The sequence below is a fragment of the Myodes glareolus genome, chromosome 12, assembly GCF_982192425.1.
Source record: "Myodes glareolus chromosome 12, mMyoGla1.1, whole genome shotgun sequence".
NCBI classification, from domain to species: Eukaryota; Metazoa; Chordata; class Mammalia; order Rodentia; family Cricetidae; genus Myodes; species Myodes glareolus.
Window position 1 is genome coordinate 19,239,826 of NC_142037.1, and position 17,958 is coordinate 19,257,783.

The window sequence follows — 17,958 nt, forward strand, 5'->3', positions numbered from 1 at the left end:
ATTATACATTATGATCAAGTAGACTTCTTCCCAGAGAGGCAGGGCTGGTTCAACATACGAAAATCTATCAGCATAATCCATCATATAAAGAAACTGAATGAAAAAAACCATATGATCATTTTAATGAAATGCTTTTAATGAAAAAGCATTTGACAAAAATCAACACCCCTTTATGATAAAGGTCTTGGAGAGATTAGGGATACGAGGTTCATTCCTAAATATAATAAAAGCTCTATACAGCAAGCCGACAGCTAACATTAAATTAAATAGAGAGAAACTCAAAGCCATCCCACTAAAATTAGGAACAAGACAAGGTTGTCCACTCTCTCCATACCTCTTCAATATAGTGCTTGAAATTCTAGCAATAGCAGTAAGACAGCATAAAGAGATCAAGGGGATTCGAATTGGAAAGGAAGGAGTCAAACTTTCAGTATTTGCAGATGATATGATAGTGTACATAAGCGACCCCAAAAACTTTACCAGCCAACTCCTACAGCTGATAAACACCTTTAGTACTGTGGCAGGATACAAGATCAACTCCAAAAAACCAGTTGCCCTCCTATACACAAAGAACAAAGATACAGAGAGGGAAATCAGAGAAACATCACCTTTCACGATAGCCACAAATAGCATAAAATATCTTGGGGTAACTCTAACCAAAGAAGTGAAAGATCTATTTGACAAGAACTTTAAGGTTTTAAAGAAAGAAATTGAAGAGGATACCAGAAAATGGAAAAATCTCCCATGCTCTTGGATTGGGAGGATCAACATAGTAAAAATGGCAATTCTACCAAAAGCAATCTATAGATCCAATGCAATCCCCATCAAAATCCCCCAAAAATTTGTTACAGACTTTGAGAGAACAATAATCAAGTTTATATGGCAAAACAAAAAAACCCAGGATAGCCAAAACAATCCTATATAGTAAAAGTACTTCTGGAGGCATTACCATCCCTGGCTGACCCTCTGGGTGAATAGCCTCAGTGCATGAACAGGAACTGTTCCTGGGCCAAGGACCTCGCAGAAATAGGGCAGGCTTGGGGGAGGCAGGGATGTGTGGGGTCATGTAAAGGGTAAACATATAGATAACTTGTAATATTAGAAGTGCATTTTGAAGGGAGTCAAGAGTGACCTACTTTATATGAGTGAAATTATCTAAATAAACCATAGAAAATGATGCTAAAATAGGTAAAGGAAGTTTCTTTTGTTGCCTTCTTACAATATGGGATATTAACTTATTTATTAAAAATAGTCAAGGGACCATATTTTAAATTAGAATACTGCTTTAAATGAGTTATGGCCTATTTCTAATTTTATAATTTGTGATACTTTCATTGTATGGAACTCCAAGACCTTTTTCAGGTTTTATGATTACATTAAGGCTATGGATGGGATTTTGTCTTAATTCTGGCAGTGGTTTTATGTTTGATGTGTCAAATTTGAAGAATGGTGTCTGGACTGGGTGTGGTGCTACACACCTTTAATCCTAGTACTTGGGTGACAGAGCCAGGCATGGTTTACATAGTGAATTCTAAAACTGCCAAGGTTACCCTGTGAAACCCTTAAAAAAGATTTGCTTTACGGAAAATAGTATTTTGTGAACTCTGCAGGTGATAAGCAGTCCAAAACCACATTGGATTTGAATAAATAAAGAAGAATATAAATTTACATGCATTTTAGGTCTTGTAGTATACTAGTAATTTGTTTGTTTGAGATAGGGTCTCTATTATGTAGCTATACCTGTCATAGAGCTCACTATATAGACAAGGAGCCTGGGTTTGACCTCACAGAGAACCACTTGCCTCTACCTCCTTAGTGCTGTGGCTGAAGACAAATGCCAGCACACCCTGCTAAATTAGTGATTCTTGAAATTAAACCTAAAAATAGTCATCAGCTTATCTGTCCATATGATGTTATGGAGCAGCTGGAATGTGTCTCAGATCTCTTACCCATCCCACATGAACAGGTGTTCCTATACATTGTCCACATGAATGGAATGTGATCACTAACTTGTGGTTGTGAAAGTAGCTTAGATTGTCCTAGATACTGAAATGGATGGCAGAATATTTTATATGAAAGTAGTTATGAAAGTATTTTAGAGTATCACAGAACCAGGAATAAATGGTAGAATATTTGATATTTTTTAATGCAAAAACAGAAATTGAGTTAAAAAGTTGAAAGTGGTTGCAAGTGTTTTGATGGAAGTATGCATTCTTATATAATTTTTGTCCGTTGCCTCTCTCATCTCCAGTGTGGTTTTAACACTCACCTAGACTTCTATAAAGTAATGGAGGGACAGTGGCCTTTTATCATTTTGAAATTCAGGTCCTGAAACGATAGGAAGGAGGAATTTTACTTTATAAACTTATTCTTATTTTCAGTTTCTTTCTTCTTAAATCTTCTGTCTGCCCAACCACTCATCCATCCATCCATCCATCCATCTGTCCATCTATCATATCTATCTCTGTGTTTGTTTATCTGTGGGGTATGTTGTATGTTCTGGAGCATATGTGGACTCTAAAGGATAACCTGTAGGAACTGGTGGGGCCTGATTGAACTCAAGTGGTAGGCTTGGTGGAAATAACCCCAATAAATTCGCTGAGTAAAAATCTGTCTTCCAGTTTTTATGTGTTGCTAAACATTTGGCATAGCAATGTCACCTTCCCTGTGTTCCATGATGGAGCTCTCTGCCTACCTCCCATATTTCCAAGTTCTGAAAGAACTAAAGTAATAGGTCCTCTAATACAGGTCTTTTTATCCTTTTCTCACTTGTACTCATATTTACCTGAGAAGTTTTATATTATACTGAGTATATAGATATATGAAATAGCTGTACAAATTAAAGATTTAATGGTATAAAATATTAAATAAATTTACCTTAAAATAAAAACATTTGTTTTATCTTTTCAATACTGAAGCATGTTTGCATACTAATGAGATGGATGGAGATTTTATTTGATAATACACATCTTAAAATCTTGAGTATTTTATTAATGTTGCTCATTAACTCGATTTTATAATCAGTGCTGAGAATACTACTTAGTATAAATATTTAATGCAGAAATATCAGAGGTATATGTAAATTGGCAAGAAAATATTTAAAGTTTTGGTACTCCATTATTAAGCAGTTATGCTCTTTTAAAATTTGTTATTGTGTCTACATGGTGTGTGTGTGTGTGTGTTTATGTGTGTGTGTGCATGTATGTTGTGCATTGTGCACGTGATGGAGTGCATGTGGAGGTCAGAGTAAAATTCCTTGTAGTCTTTTCTGTCCTTCCATCTTAATGTGTAGTTCAGTGACTGAACTTAAGTCACTGTGCTTTTCTGACTGTAAGCGGAGACTGTTTGTTCGTTTCACAGCCACTCAGAACCAAATAGTCACACAGAACCTATATTAATTATAAAACTGTTCAGCCAATGACTCAGACATATTTATAGGTAGCTCTTACATTTTGATATAACCAATTTCTATTAATCTGTATATTACCACCAGGCTGTGGTTTACTGGAAAGATTCCTGGTCATTCTCCTTTGGCAGCTATATGGTGTCTCTTTGACTCTGCCTTCTCTCTCTATCTCTGTTCTGATTTCCTGCCTGGCTTTGCTCTGCTAAGCCATTGGTCCAAGCAGCTTTATTCAGCAACCAATAAAAGCCACAAATATACAGAAGAACATCCCACGTCATCTCCCTTTTTCTGTCTAAATAAAAAAGGTTTTAATTTAACATTATAAAATTGCATATACAAAACAGTTATCAAGCAAGAATTATAGTCATAATAGTTAGTCCTTTTACATTTGGCAAATTAAGTGAAATACTCTATCATCTATCCTATCCTTGTTAATCTGAAGTTTTATATGTAATTTATCTTTTATGATAACTAAGAAAAACTGTTACTATATGTCTTCAGCTCTTCAAAGACCTCAGAAGGATATAATATTACCTAAGTAAACAGGAAGTGCATTATAAGAAACTGCCAAAGTTCTAGATTTGACAGAGACATCTTGCTGCCTGGACAGTCACCCAACGTTCTTCCATATCATTGCGATATCCATCTTCAGCCTACAGTCCCATAGTATCTTCATTGTCCTGCAAAATGTCTGGCAGCAGACGCTTTCATGAAGGAGGAGCCCTGAGGGACTGTCTCACTTTCTTTAGGCAAGTTTACCAGTCATTTTTTTTTGTGCACCCTGCAAGTCTAGTTCATACAGCATACTATCAAATTGTCCAGGCAAAAGCAGTTTCTTGCCCAAATGGCTAGCCTTGCCACATTGAAGGCAAATTCCATAATGAGTTTCTTCAATACCCCTCAATCTCTGTGAAGGAGATTGGTGCTGCCAGAAAAAGACCTGTCTGGCTGTCAAGAAAACTCTAAGTTCTTAAAATCTTTAAAATGCCATAGTCTATAGGTCTTTGAAAGGGTTGAAGAATACCTATCCATTTGAATTATCTCTGTACATCTAGAAAACCTAACTAACATAAGTACAAGTTTGACTGTTATGTCTATTAATTTGTAATTTTAATTATAAATTAGCTGTATAAATTTTAATACCTTAAACAAGAATAGATATATACATACAATAAAATTGATCTTAAATTTGTATCAATAAACCAAAGTTCATACCAATGTAAAGTATTCATCTCTTTGTCATATTCCTCTTATTTTTCTTCTTAGAAATTAACTGTGACCATTAAACACTTATAATTGTCTCCCCTTAAATGAAAACAAACATTTATAACGAATCATTTTGGGAATTTGGGCATAGTTCTAGAGACTACTTCCTCCTGATTTTTGGGTGAAATATTCTTAGGATTCATTGAGAACTTTTGGACATACTTCCTGCTGATTGTTGAATTATGTATTCTTAGGATTCGTGGAGACCTCTCAGGAGGCTCTGTTCCATCAAATCACATTAGCCTGGAAGGAATCCATAGGTTCTCATCTTCTGTGGAAACAAAATTAGAAACTCTTTTCCAAAGTAACATATCCTTAGACTCAAATTTTGAAGTCAAGATACTTTTATGTTGGTTTAACTTAGCAGCCCCCAGAATCAAATCTCTCTCTGCAGTCAAAAATTCAAAGAAAACACAAAAATATACATAATCCAGACTCTCTGTATATAGTCCATCTTTACATGACTTATTTTTCTTTAACCCTTTAATCTATACGTGTCTTTACTCTTTGACATCACTTTTACTGTTTTTTTGAAAAAATTTGTTTTTTAAAACTCTTTTTAATTTATTCATTTATTATTTTTACAAAACAGTCTTTTTTCATTGTACATACCAATCGAAGTTCCCACTCCCTCCTCTCCTCCCATTGCCTCCATACACCCTTCCACCCCACCCCCTCCACTCCTCAGAGAGGGTAAGGCACATTGCTTTGGGGAAATTCCAAGGTCCTCCCTGCTATATCTAGGCTGAGCAAGGTATCCATCCAAAGAGAATAGGTTCCAAGAAAGCCAATACATGCAGCAGGGATAAATCCTGGTGCCACTGCCAGTGGCCCCTCAGTCTGCCCCAGCTATGCATCTGTCAACTACATTCAGAGGGACTAGTTTGATCCTATGCTTATTACTTCCCAATATGGCTGGAGTTGGTGAGCTGCCATTAGCTCAGGTAGACTGTTTCAGTGGGTATCCATCATAGTCTTGACCTCTTTGCTCACATTTTCATTCCTCTTTTTCTTCTCTCTCCAAAGCTTGCATACATTTTTTTTTTAAATCTGTGACCCCTTTAGAGGTCTTTTATGTCTGAATCTATTCAATTGTGGATCTGAAATCCTTTTCTGACCAGGAGTGCTTTTTGTTTAATGCAAAGAAAGCATGGCTATAACCAGCTCTGCAGCCCTGAGTGTTTGCTCCACCCATTCCAACATGGTGGAGGCATGCTCACTGCCTCTGCGAGCCATGCTCATCACCCCCAGCTAAAGGGCCCAAAAGATATATGTCACCATTAAGCAATTTGTAGCAAGCTGCTCACAGACCCCATTTACATGCAGGACCTCCTGAAATAGCAAGAGCTCATTCTGCCAGCACAAACCAGGAAGCTGGATCTTAAAGAATCTGTGCAATTTTTTTGCTGCTAACAATGGGTTAGGAAAACTTCTCTTAATGGTGCTGTGCCTCTGCTTGTGGCCAGCGAACAGAGTCTATCTGGGGAAAAAAAGGTGGCTACCAAGAAGCTGTGCTTAACTCTGTTCTTTTGTGTTTAGAATTCCTTCCCAAGCTTTCTTAGTTTTAATGTTGATATAGTTGCCCCACATTGGTTTCCCAATTTGTAACAAGAGAGTGCTCATTTGTTTCCTGGCTACCCAGACCTGAATAATCACACAGAAACTACATTAATTACAACAATGTTTGGGCAATAACTCAGGCATATTTCTAGCTACTTCTTATATCTTGAAGAATGGATAAAGAAAATGTGGTACATTAACACAGAGGTAAAAAACAATGACATCTTGAAATTTGCAGGCAAATGGATGGAACTAGAAAAAACATCTTGAATGATATTCCCCAGAGCCAGAAAGACAAAATGGTATGGACACCACAGTACTATAATTAAATGAGTGCATGAGATGGAGAGATTCAGTGGTTAGTGAGGAGTGCATAGTCAGGTGTCTTAGCTTCTCTGGACCATGGGTGGCACCCACACCCACATGAAATAAGAGGAGAATTTGTCTGAGTTTTGTTCTACCCTTCATCATGTGAATCCCAGGGAAGGAATTCAGGCCTGTAGGTTGTCAACAGGTATCTGTAGTCTCTGATCACGTTGTCCATGGACTTGAATGAGCTATATATCTATATTGGTGTTCTGAATACAAATGTCCTTCATTCATATAGAGTAGATTCCTTTCCCCCTGGTTTGACAGCACCAGTTGTGGACCCACAAGATTACTTCCTCAACACATTAACTGTGACTCAGTGTCAGTCTCAGAAGTCAGATCTGTTTCTAGGGAGCATCACAAGAATAAAGCAGTCATCTGGAAGAAACCCTTTCTCAATATACAGTGAGCTCTGCTATAGTAAAACAGCAGAATAAACCATCCCTCTCCCTTCTTAGCCTTATACAGATGTGCTCTCCAGCAGAGGCAAGTGGCTTTTGCTTCAGGTTCCATCCACTTTCGCTAGTTTGAAGCTTCCTTCCAACACTTAGTTGGAGCACCAAGAGAGACTCCTAACCACAGCTTTAGCTCTAGGAGGATCTTCTCAATTCTGCATTTCATCAGATCTCCCTAATCTGCACTGTCACTCCAGGATTAGATGTGAGAGATCTGCTCAAACCATGACAACAAGTGATGCTGGAGCAGGATCTTGAACCTGTGAAAGCCTTGCATGGATGTCTGACATCCTAAGACAATTCACATTCTTACATCATGAATTTGTCCCTTCTGGTCTCCTTAAATTTCTCTTATTTCTTGAGGGTAATTCAGTCTAACTAATACATCACACATGGCTAGATGGATATAAGTCAATTGTAGGGGCTGGAGAGATGGTGCCATAATTTTCAGTATTTCTTTCTGTCCCAAAGGAGCAACAGTGCAGATAAAAAGCCTCCAGGTTCAGGTGGAGTCTGATGCTCTCTTCTGGTCGCTGGTGGAATTGAATGCATGTGATGCACTGCCCTTCAGCAGGTAAAACATACATACATATATATCTACTAAATAATCTGAAAAATTAAACCAAAGCATAGTTAATACACAGCACCAAAACAGAAAAAAATGCCCAATATATCTTAGAAATCATTCTGGCTGCTGTGTGGTTATCCCTGATACTGTATTTCAAAGAAACCAGAGACAAATACTTCCAGTTAATGTAATTTCTTTTTAAAAATATTTTATTGATTCTGATTTGGTTTCACATCATGCATCCAATCCCACTCTTCCCCATACTCATTCCCTCACATCTGTGCTCTGCTCTTGCTACCTCCCCAACAAACAGAATAAAGTTTAAAAGAAAAACCCAAAACTCAAAATCAAAAACAAATAAAATCTTGGTGAGGATTCTGTAGTGTGGCCGAGTGAGTCACACAGTGTACCCTTTAGTCCATACTTTTAAGTTTTCCAGACCTTTGGCTTCTACTACACTATAAATAATGTATCCTCACTGGGACTCATCTTGGATATCCTATTGAAGCTTGTGTCATGGAGATCCTGCAGCTTTGGGTCTGCAGATCCAGGCCCTCATTGCTCCAGCAGTTCCTAGATGAAGAGGATGTTGGGGTGGGATAAGTCATAGCCCTGGTTCTGGGCCTGCGTTGTAGCTGGGTTAGTTAACCTGCCAGGCTTCCCTCATCTTCACCACCCACGCAAGCTTTCCAGCACTGCCTCAGTTAGGTCTCCCAATAGAGCAAGCAGAATGCAGAGAGGCCAGGTATCCTGCTCTCACGCCCTCCCATTGAGCGCTCACACACTCAGACCACAAAGGGCCAGCTCCCCTGCACTGCTGCTAACAGGGTCAGCTCTACTGTGCTGCTCAGTCCAGGTGCAGGACCCTGCATCCCGATTATTATAGTTGGGGAGAGGCAGGTCCAGTTCGCCCTAGTGTTGCAACCTGTGAAGAGTGGGCTTAATCTGTGCATCCGTGTCCTGTCTTCAGTGGTCACAGGGGCCACTGACATCAACACGGACAGAGGCACTGGCAGGGCAATAGATGCAGACATGGCCTTTACAGCAACCCAGGCCCAGAGGACACATATGGCCACTGGTGACAGCATAGGCCACTCAGATCTGTGTGACCCCAGCAGAAGTGTAGCCCTCAGAGACTAACATGGTCCTAGGTGGTGGCTTAGATCTTTACTTCTGTATGTCTCTTGATTGGAAACATAAGCCATGGATATCAACACAGATGCTGGCTGCATTTGTAATATGGACCCAGACATAGTCCTAGGCTTCATCTTAGGCATAGATGTTACCATGGCCGTGGTTGTCAATACACATCACTCAGATCAGCATGGACCCAGCAGCAGACCCCAGGTGGGCCTAGGTGATGGCTCACATTCCAGGCTTCTGCACTGTCTTTGATGGCAGCATGAGCCTGGGATATAAATGCTCAGACCCTGGCTTCAGCAGAGCCATAGACTGATATTTGGTTCTCAGCAACAGTCCTGGCACAAATGTCATTATGGTCCTGAGTGGCAGCTCAGCACTCAAGGCACACATGGCCCCTGTGGGAGGATATTCTTGTGACAGTAACATAGTGGCCTAGACTGAAGGTAGCTGCAGAGCCCTCAGTGGTAACTGAGGTCACAGATGCCAGCATTGCTGCCCACAACTCTATCAGGGCCATAGCCTTTGACAGCAGCCCAGGCAGAGACAGCACCATGGCCCAGGCAGCAAGTAGGATACAAAGTTTTTGCACATGACCTTAGTAGATGTTTGTGTATCCTGAGAGGCATTAGAACAATACTGTGGTGTTTCTCATCAATTTGTTTCACATGTTCATTTCATGAAACAGAATACTATAGTTTGATGATAGCTAAATATATGACAATAAGGATGCAGTGTTTGTGTGTGTGTGTGTGTGTGTGTGTGTATACACACACACATATATCCATCATGAAATGGGTATACACGAAGTTGGCAACACCATCTACAAACAAACACAGTCCACCTGTGTAGCCCTGGCTTTCTGGGAATTAACTATATAGCCTAAGCTTGGCACCCAAGAGTTCTGGGGTCACAGGACATTCTGGGGCTACAGGAATGAAACACTACACATGACCAAAGAAATTGGTCTTCAGAGTAAAAAAAATTGGAAATCTGTCTGTCTGGAATAACTGGACATAAACACAATCTTTCATGACAGGAGAATCTCCACCACATAGGGAGAGCTGAGGACTCAGTCAGCTTGCCGAGGCAGTGACATTAAACTGTCAGAAAAAGTCCTCACCAACATCTCTACCCTCGATGTTGTTGTGCCCCTCAGAGGGGACACTAGATGTTGAATGTCAGGGTTCTCGGTAATTCTTGTCTCAGAATTTCTGTATCTCAAGCTTATTTTTGATTCTTTCTTTTCTGCAGAGTACTGAGTCAACAGACCCACGGATCTGTTTGGGGCGAGATCACCTGGAGGGGAGTTGGTATTTGCCTCACTGGTGAGTTCACAGCTGGAAAGAAATGTCTTCTGAGAAGGAGGCCGTGATCCTAGGGTGGAGTATGTCATGTGGTCATGTGTGGCTTCTTCGGCCTCCTCAGTTTTCCCACAAGAGCGACTGTCAGAAAAGGAAAGGCAACCAGACCCAGAGCAGCCTGGCTGGACCACAGGCTAGACAAAATCAGGGCCTAGAGCAATACTGACCAAAAAAATTGGTCTGAAGAGCGAAGAGTGGGAAATAACTTTTTTATTAATAAAAATATATTTATTTTACTCAATAATGTAAACACTAAATAACCTAACAAAATACCAAAACAACAGGAACAAAGGAAGATAAAATGAATTCAAAACATCAAACCATAGCAAAGAAAACAAGAAAACCCAGAGCAAACAAAACCCACCAAAAAAACCAAACAAAAAAATTAAGCTTAGCAGCTTGCTTAATTAAACTATTAGCTTAGTCTTGCTGCAGATTTTGTAGTGCAGTCCTACAGCCTGTGGCTGGCCTTGGAAACATGGTAGGAAGGCAGGTACCAATTGTGCAAGGCCTTTTCAAAGCTAGAATAGCCACGCCTTCTTAGGGCCTTGCAGGGTGTCCTCTGAGGAGGAGGAGGTCTTGATGCTAGGGTGGAGAACGCCATGGACACAAGTTGTCTGTGGCTTCTTTGACCTCCTCATTTCTCTCAAGAGCAGCTGTGTAAGAAGGAAAGACAGTCAGTCCTAGAAGCAGCCTGGCACACCACAGGCTAGAAAAAATCAGGGCCTATTCACAGGGAGGAGCCAAAGTCAAAAGCCTCCCACCCCCCTATGAATGCCATTGCATGGGTTGGGAAGCAAAGGTGGCTCACTTGCCTGTGAGACTTAGTGCTCCTGCTGCTGCAGCTCTGTCTGCAGGAAGCTCTCATCCTGGGCTGTGACCTGTTCCAGCTCTGACTGAAGATTTTCCAACCTAGAGGAGGAAGGCATTTATGGAGCAGGCCTGGTGGAGACCTGCTAAGGCAGCTACTGAGCCGAAACCAGCTCTATTCAGCAGGACAATCCATCATTACTTTCCAGCTGAGGTCGTTCCCTGCATTCCCCAAGGGAGAAGGGTCAGAGTGCACCTGGGCCTGGAATTTTTTTCCTCAGCTTTTAAAATCTGCTAGAAGATAAACTGAGAACTTCACTGTGCTGGGTAAGAAAATATAGCACATTTTTCCTGTTGTCTAGATACATTATTTTAGAAAAAAATAACAGTTTAGCAATGCCTGAGTTCAGGACAGATTTGCATGGCCTTGATTAGATACCAGGTGAAAGGTATCAACCTGAGAAACTCAACGTAGACCCTCTAGGGGAGCCTACACAGCACTCCAGTTTAGGCTCTGATTATTCCCACAGCACAGAAACCTTCCTGCACTCAACTCCTCAACTCCTAAATCTTCTCTTATAACTAATGCACACTGCAGAGAGCCTGTAATGAGCAGAAGTGTGCTGCATGCAGATCTGCCCAGAGGCAGGAACTTCTCTCTAAAGGTGATGATCTGGAAGGAAAATAAAGGGGCGGGAGCACACAGTGTCCTCCACAACTAACTCTCCTCCTGCTAGGTTAGGACTACATAGGGAGATTTGTGGGGAGACACAGGGGACACGGTACTGAGAAGATACCAGAGAGCTCAGAAGGGAGTAAGGGGTGCACAATTCCCAAAACCACTAAGGATCAAACATGGTGTTTTCTGGAGAAGCTCTTGATTGGACTAGCACAACACCCTGAGGTGATCTTTCCCTGACTGTGGCTGAGAGACATCCAACTGGCAAGATTTTCCAAAAGTAGAGAATCCAGGTACAGGTGAGCTACCTGGTTCTAACTGCTCCTCCCAGCTGGGCTCCTACCTCATCTCGGGGACACTGACATGATGCTGCAGCTTTTCTGCCAAGTCCCCGTGCTGGGTCACCAGCTCCTTCTGCTTCAGGACATTCTTCAGTCCTTCATCCAGGCTTTCTTGCTCCTGCTCATTAGAAGATTGTGTTCTCACTGGAGGGTTGCCCACTCCCATGTACACACATACACTCATGAATATAGACATGATTGTGAATGTACACATACAAACACAGTGTAATACAATACCTTGTATAGTTGCCCAGTTAATGCTAGTATAAGGAACAATCAATCACCAGGATATTATTGAGGAGTTAACTTTTGTCAGATGAAGGAAGAACACAGTGCGATTTCTTTGAGTAACAAATGTCTGATTAAGTCAGTGCCAAGTGATTACATGTATTATCTCAAGCTGAACAATACTCCATCGAAGGGCTCAACCACATTGTACTTTTTCACTTTTTGAATGATGGACATCTGGGTAGTTTCTACTCCAAGACTACTCTAAGGAATGCTGCTAAGACCCTGATGTCCTCTGGCTTCTCTGTGAACACCTACTTCATGTTCTAGACTCACTGGATCACCTGGGGATTTCAGTTCAACTTTCTGAAGACTTGTGTGTGGCTTCTCACTGAACTGTATGATTTTACAGCACCAGCAACGTCTGAGGGTCCTCATTTCTCCCAGTCCTCCATGAGGCTGGTTTTACCTCAGAGTGAACAATTCTGAATAAGAGCAGTTTTACAGCAGTTTTCTGTCCGTTCGTTCTAGACAGTTAGGTGGACATGCAGAAACATGGACAGAAAATTTGAGGTACAGTGAAATGCCTGGGCTCAAGAGAATAAGGGAGTGAACAACAGAGGGCAGCACCAGATTTCATTATGTAGCCTGCAAACAAACTCACCATTGCACCCATTTATACAAGCCTGCATAGATACACACAGACCCCAGAAATCAGAAGTGAGCAGAAAAAATGAAGAGGACATCACGGTGAATGAATAGTTGAATTTAGAGTATGCTCAGCTGAGAGCCTCAACATTGCTAGCCATCCCTTGGGGTCTAAAAATGCCTAGGGAAGCATACACCATAGTCAGCCTGGGTTGAGGAGATTGGAGAAAATGTTCTCTTTAATCCTCAAACCTATCACCCCAACCGCCAGTCTGTCAAAATCATCCCACATCCATGGTCATCTAGTCAGCACCAGACTGGAAGCTCCAGGATGGGAGAAATGTCAAGCACCACCCTCAGAAAACAGGAGGGAAAAGGTGCTACTCGGGCTTCTGTTGTTGTGAACCAAGAGCTTGACAAAAGGAAGAGAACACATTGGGGTGCAGGAAGAAAGAAGAACATACGCAGCTCAAAAAGTTGACAATGAGAACCACTCACTTGGATCAGTCCTTGCATGCTGCTTCCCGCCTGTGATTTCACATGACCCTTGAACAGCAAAAGAGCCAAGTGGGCTGACATCATCAAAGAAAGCTCTGTGCTGTTCCCTAAGTAACTCCCTGTATAGTAGCCCTCCGAACGTAATGTCATGGAGGTGTGATACGTGACTGATGCATCTTTCTAATGTCCTGTGACTTCTAACAGAACAGGAGGTTTTGCTGGCCAAACTTCTGGTTTCTTGTAGGAGGATAGCTCTACAGAGAACCTTGTACATGAACACAGAAAGCACAACTGGATGGTATGTAGGTGGGAGACAAGATGGGTGGATGGATGGTTACATGGGTGTCTGCACATTTATGTTTGGACAGGTGGGCAGCCTGCCCTCTGCCACATCCTACCTGCTGCTGCTCAGCACAGGGGCCACAGATCTTCCCATGGATCTCCTTCAAGAGCCTCTTCACCTCCTCACAGGACTCTTGCAGTTCAGTCTTCTCCTTCCGCAGCAACCTGTTCTTCAGTCTCAACACATGTACTTTTTTTTTCAGCAGAGTCCAATCTCGTCGGACCTGGCTGTGGCGGAAACTGGACCAACACCAAAAAATGGTGAGCTTCAACCAGCCTTCCTATGCCATGCCTACGTTCATATGCTACCAGCACTGAAAAATTCAATCCCGCCCCCCAGCCCAAGGCTGGAGCTCTCAGGAGCCAAGCCAGCATCACTCAGAGGCAGGCCAAATTCAGAGAATAACCAAATTCCAGAAAGATTCAAACTATGTTTGCAAACCTTGCTACCAAAAGGGATCCTGTTCCTCTGAGAAGACAACAGGGTGAAGCCACCAACTGTGCTTAACTCATCATGGTATATGGAAACATCAGCGGGTAGAGGGCAAACACTCTCTGAAGGAGGGAAGGATTCCCAAAGGGAATAAATTCTGTCTGTGCATCCCATAGAAACCAGCTCTGTAAAGTGTCTGGCTGAGCTCCCCTTCATGATGCAAAGCATTTTCCTAAGGACTCCTGAGTCTGGCAAGACTATGATGGGAGGGCCTCAGTGTCTTTTCACACTTAGGAAAACCGAGTCTAGGAGACACAAATCTGATGGCCACAGGCTAGGCTGCTTGCTAAGAGGCAGACAGTTTGGAACCAGAGCCCTCACTTTGGGTCAAGACAAGTGAGGACAGAAGCGGTCCCTCTCAAGCTAATCAGGCACTTACCCGACCGATTTGGTCTCCTCCATCAGCTGATTGCACTTGTCCATGACCTTACTGACCTCCCTGGGCAGTTTCAGCTGGTCAGACACCACCTGCTTATGCTCCATTTTGAGCATCTCAAACTCAAAATTCAGCCTGTGGTAGGGCATGACCCCAGGAGAAAAGAATACCATGAACACATCAGCTAGGATCACACGAATGAGGCTGTGATTGTCATGGATTACCCAAGACCAATGGATGCCACAGCCTGGCACTTATTCACTTGGACCTTCTGGTGCTTTTTATACTTCCTATCCTGTCCCCAGGCAAGAAGCGGCAGGAGGTCCAAAGGAAGGGAGCCAGGGCTGCATGAGCACCCTCAGTGTGCTTAGATTGGCTCTCTGAGAAGATCCCAGGAATCTGTGCCACATATCTAGACCCAGCAGAAACCTATGATGAGATTTCTCCTGTGTTCAGAACAGGGTGCCTAATTCCTGAATTCTAATTCCTGGGTGCCTGTTGCTACACAGAGGACCAGAGCACACAATCAGTATTTCCAGAGAGTAGTCTGAACTTTAGGATGGCTTTCTAAACTCCACATGGGATTCCAATGTTCCACCAAGGGTAGCACAGTGCCCAAGAGGTGTGCTGCTCAATGTGGGCTTCCATGGCCTCAGCAGGCCATCACTTGAAAAGTGTGAGAATGTAAAATCCTCAGGCCATGCCCCAGACCCCAGACTCCCAGGAGCACCCAGACACAGACAGACAGATACATTGATGCATACACACACACACACACTTACACACACACACTTACAGCACATACAATCAGGATGTCCAAGAAATGCAGGGAGGTGTCATTTCCGCAGAGCATAAGAAAGAATAAGAAAGAGTAGAGAGGAGCGGTGATGAGCTTGAGGCCTTCCAGCATCACACTGTGATGGATGAATGGGACCAGGCCCCTCTAGCTGCTGCAAGAAGCCTTCAGCTCACTGTCATCTGCTGGTCAAGAACAAAGACTCGCCACAAACTCACAGTGCCTAGCATCACCCACAAGCCAACGCCTGTCAAGACCTTTTGAAATGTATGCTGAGAGCTCACACACTACCGTCCCTATTCCCAGGCAATGATTCAGGCCACAGGCTCTGCTCTTCATTTGGAGAAAGCAGAATAGCCTGTGTTCCCATCTCACTCCAACCTGGGCTCCAAGTTCTACATCTCAAATGCACTTGTAAAAATTAGGCACCAAAAACACTCTGGAGTTTCAACCTGCTGTTTCTCGGGAAACCTGGGATTGATTGTGTGGTGTCAAGATGGTCAGCAGAGAACTGGACATGGTGACTACCTGTTGTTCAAATCCTTGTCGGTATAATTGGCCAAGAATTCACGCAGCTCATTTGCCTCACATGTCATTTGATGTAACTGTTTGGTGAGTTTCTCCAACTTTGTCATCTGCTGCTCCTTCTGAGTGAAGGTGGAGAGTTGGGATGGTGCCTCCCCAGTAGTCCCTGCAGGCAGATAAAGACAAATAAACTTGTATTCTTGAATGGCATAGGGCCAGGAGAGTCCATGCTGAGTCCCAAGAAGAAGCCTGAGGATGAGAAAATGCTAGGAACCCAGTGAAACTTCCAAAGAGCAGGACAGCTATCCTCAACCTGGGACCCCTGAGCTCCGTATCATCAACCACTGGATAATCATGTGCATCACTCCCTGTTGCTGTCCCCTGGCCCTGGAAGGCATAAGCTAGCCCAGCCACGTAGAATTGGAGGACAGGGTCAACTCACATCTGATGTGATGCAGGTAAGTTCTGTTGTCCCTAGTGCTTTGCAGCACCGAGTCCTGATCACATCTGTCCAGGACCAAAGCATCTAATATCTGAAGCCTTGGTGCATGGCCAGAGGAGTTTCCCTCCCTTTCTATTGGCATTAGATTTCCATGGAAACTGAAGGAATACATTGAGGATGAAGTGCAACAACACCCTAACTAGAGAGGGACACCTCATTAGTCAATCTCTTTCTTCTGCCCTCTTTTCCACTCAGAATAAAATGAAGCATCTCCCAGAAAAGCATCTGCAGCCTGGACAATTCATGATTCTCCCAAATAACCATCAGAAACTCTAGACTCTGGGTCTGCTCTTTGGAATATCAGAGAAATAATACAGATTCATGACTTCCCAGAAGCTCTCAGCTGCTGAGCTTCACTACCAGAATGCCCAGTTTATGTTCACCTCCTCCAGGAAGCTCTCTGTCATCTGATTAGCACACACCAATCCACTTTATTCTCATGTTATACTCTGGGAGCTTCAGACTTGCATGTTAATAGGGAAGTCAGGCAGGGGTAGAACATAGTTACTAGATCCACAAAGTCATTCTTATCGATAGCACAGGACACCCAGTGTTGACAGGATGGGAACAGCCTCTGCCCGGGTCTACTAGCTCTAATTTCTCAGGATAAGCTGGAGGCCTGTGAGCCACCAATGGGGGGATGTCAGAAACCTTAGAGCTAACTGGAAGACAGTCCCACTTGGTGACTCCTGCCCTGCTAGTGGCTGTGATGTAAAGTATGGGAACCTCAAGCTTTGCCAGGGCACTCTCCTTTCCCTAGTATTAGTGACACACAACCTAAAGGACTTCAGAAGGGGTGAAGTGCAGTGATGGACCTGAAATATTAAGTCTTTTGAGCCACCTTTCCCCCTCTGAGTGAAAGCAGAGGGTACCCAACAAAACAGTTACAGCCTTGCCAATTCCTGACTCTGCCAAACTAATCCTCATGAATCCTTGATATGGGTTTGCTCCTTAGGGACCCAGGGAAGCAGGATACGTCTATTGCTTCCTAGAAGTTCCCAGTTCCTGAACCCTAGCCCTAGAAGGCTCAAGCCCACCACATCCAGGAAACTCCCCATCGCTTTCCGTGAACTCACTGCGTCTTCCCCAGGACCATTTATTTCTCCCTGCTTCCTTCTGCCTTACTCTGGTCTCTCCACGCTGTCCATTGTCTCTCACAAGTAGACTCCTCAGTCTAGACAACATGTCTATAAGTGAATCTTATAGCCACTGATCGAATGTCCTGAGGGCAGTTGGTGTTGCTACAACACAAGTGACATCACAGGATTCCAAGAGCTCTCCAGGATACAGTAGAATTTCCAGAGACGGGACTGCTGATGTCACGGGCATAGCCTTCACCTTCTTGCTGACTATTTCTACCTGAACTGAGTGAGCAGAAGCTGAGGTTTCAATTCCATGAGTTTCTCCTGTGACACATGGGAAGCCATTCAGCACTTCCTCCTTCCCAAACTAGAGATTTCTCTCTGCTTCATTAGAATCTTTTCACTGCTTCACCCATGGAGAGTTGAATTGACTTTTTAAGCACTGCCCAAGAATGGCCCTTCCCCTCCTGAACATCCATACCCAATAATATAAGAAATAAAACATGCCAA

At 42.9% G+C, this 17,958-nt stretch overlaps 1 protein-coding gene across 1 annotated transcript; it reads right to left on the bottom strand.

Moving 5' to 3' along the window:
• Window positions 1–10,335: 10,335 nt before the first annotated feature.
• On the bottom strand, window positions 10,336–17,602 carry LOC146892244 (disks large homolog 5-like). Its single transcript, XM_085698503.2, has 7 exons — window positions 17,443–17,602; window positions 15,868–16,030; window positions 14,547–14,678; window positions 13,731–13,914; window positions 11,961–12,076; window positions 10,944–11,040; window positions 10,336–10,784 (listed from the first exon to the last, which is right to left on the bottom strand). The coding sequence occupies exons 1-6, from the start codon at window positions 17,549–17,551 to the stop codon at window positions 10,953–10,955; spliced, it is 792 nt and encodes a 263-aa protein (XP_085554629.2). The 5' UTR covers window positions 17,552–17,602; the 3' UTR covers window positions 10,336–10,784; window positions 10,944–10,952.
• Between the last annotated feature and the right edge of the window lie 356 nt (window positions 17,603–17,958).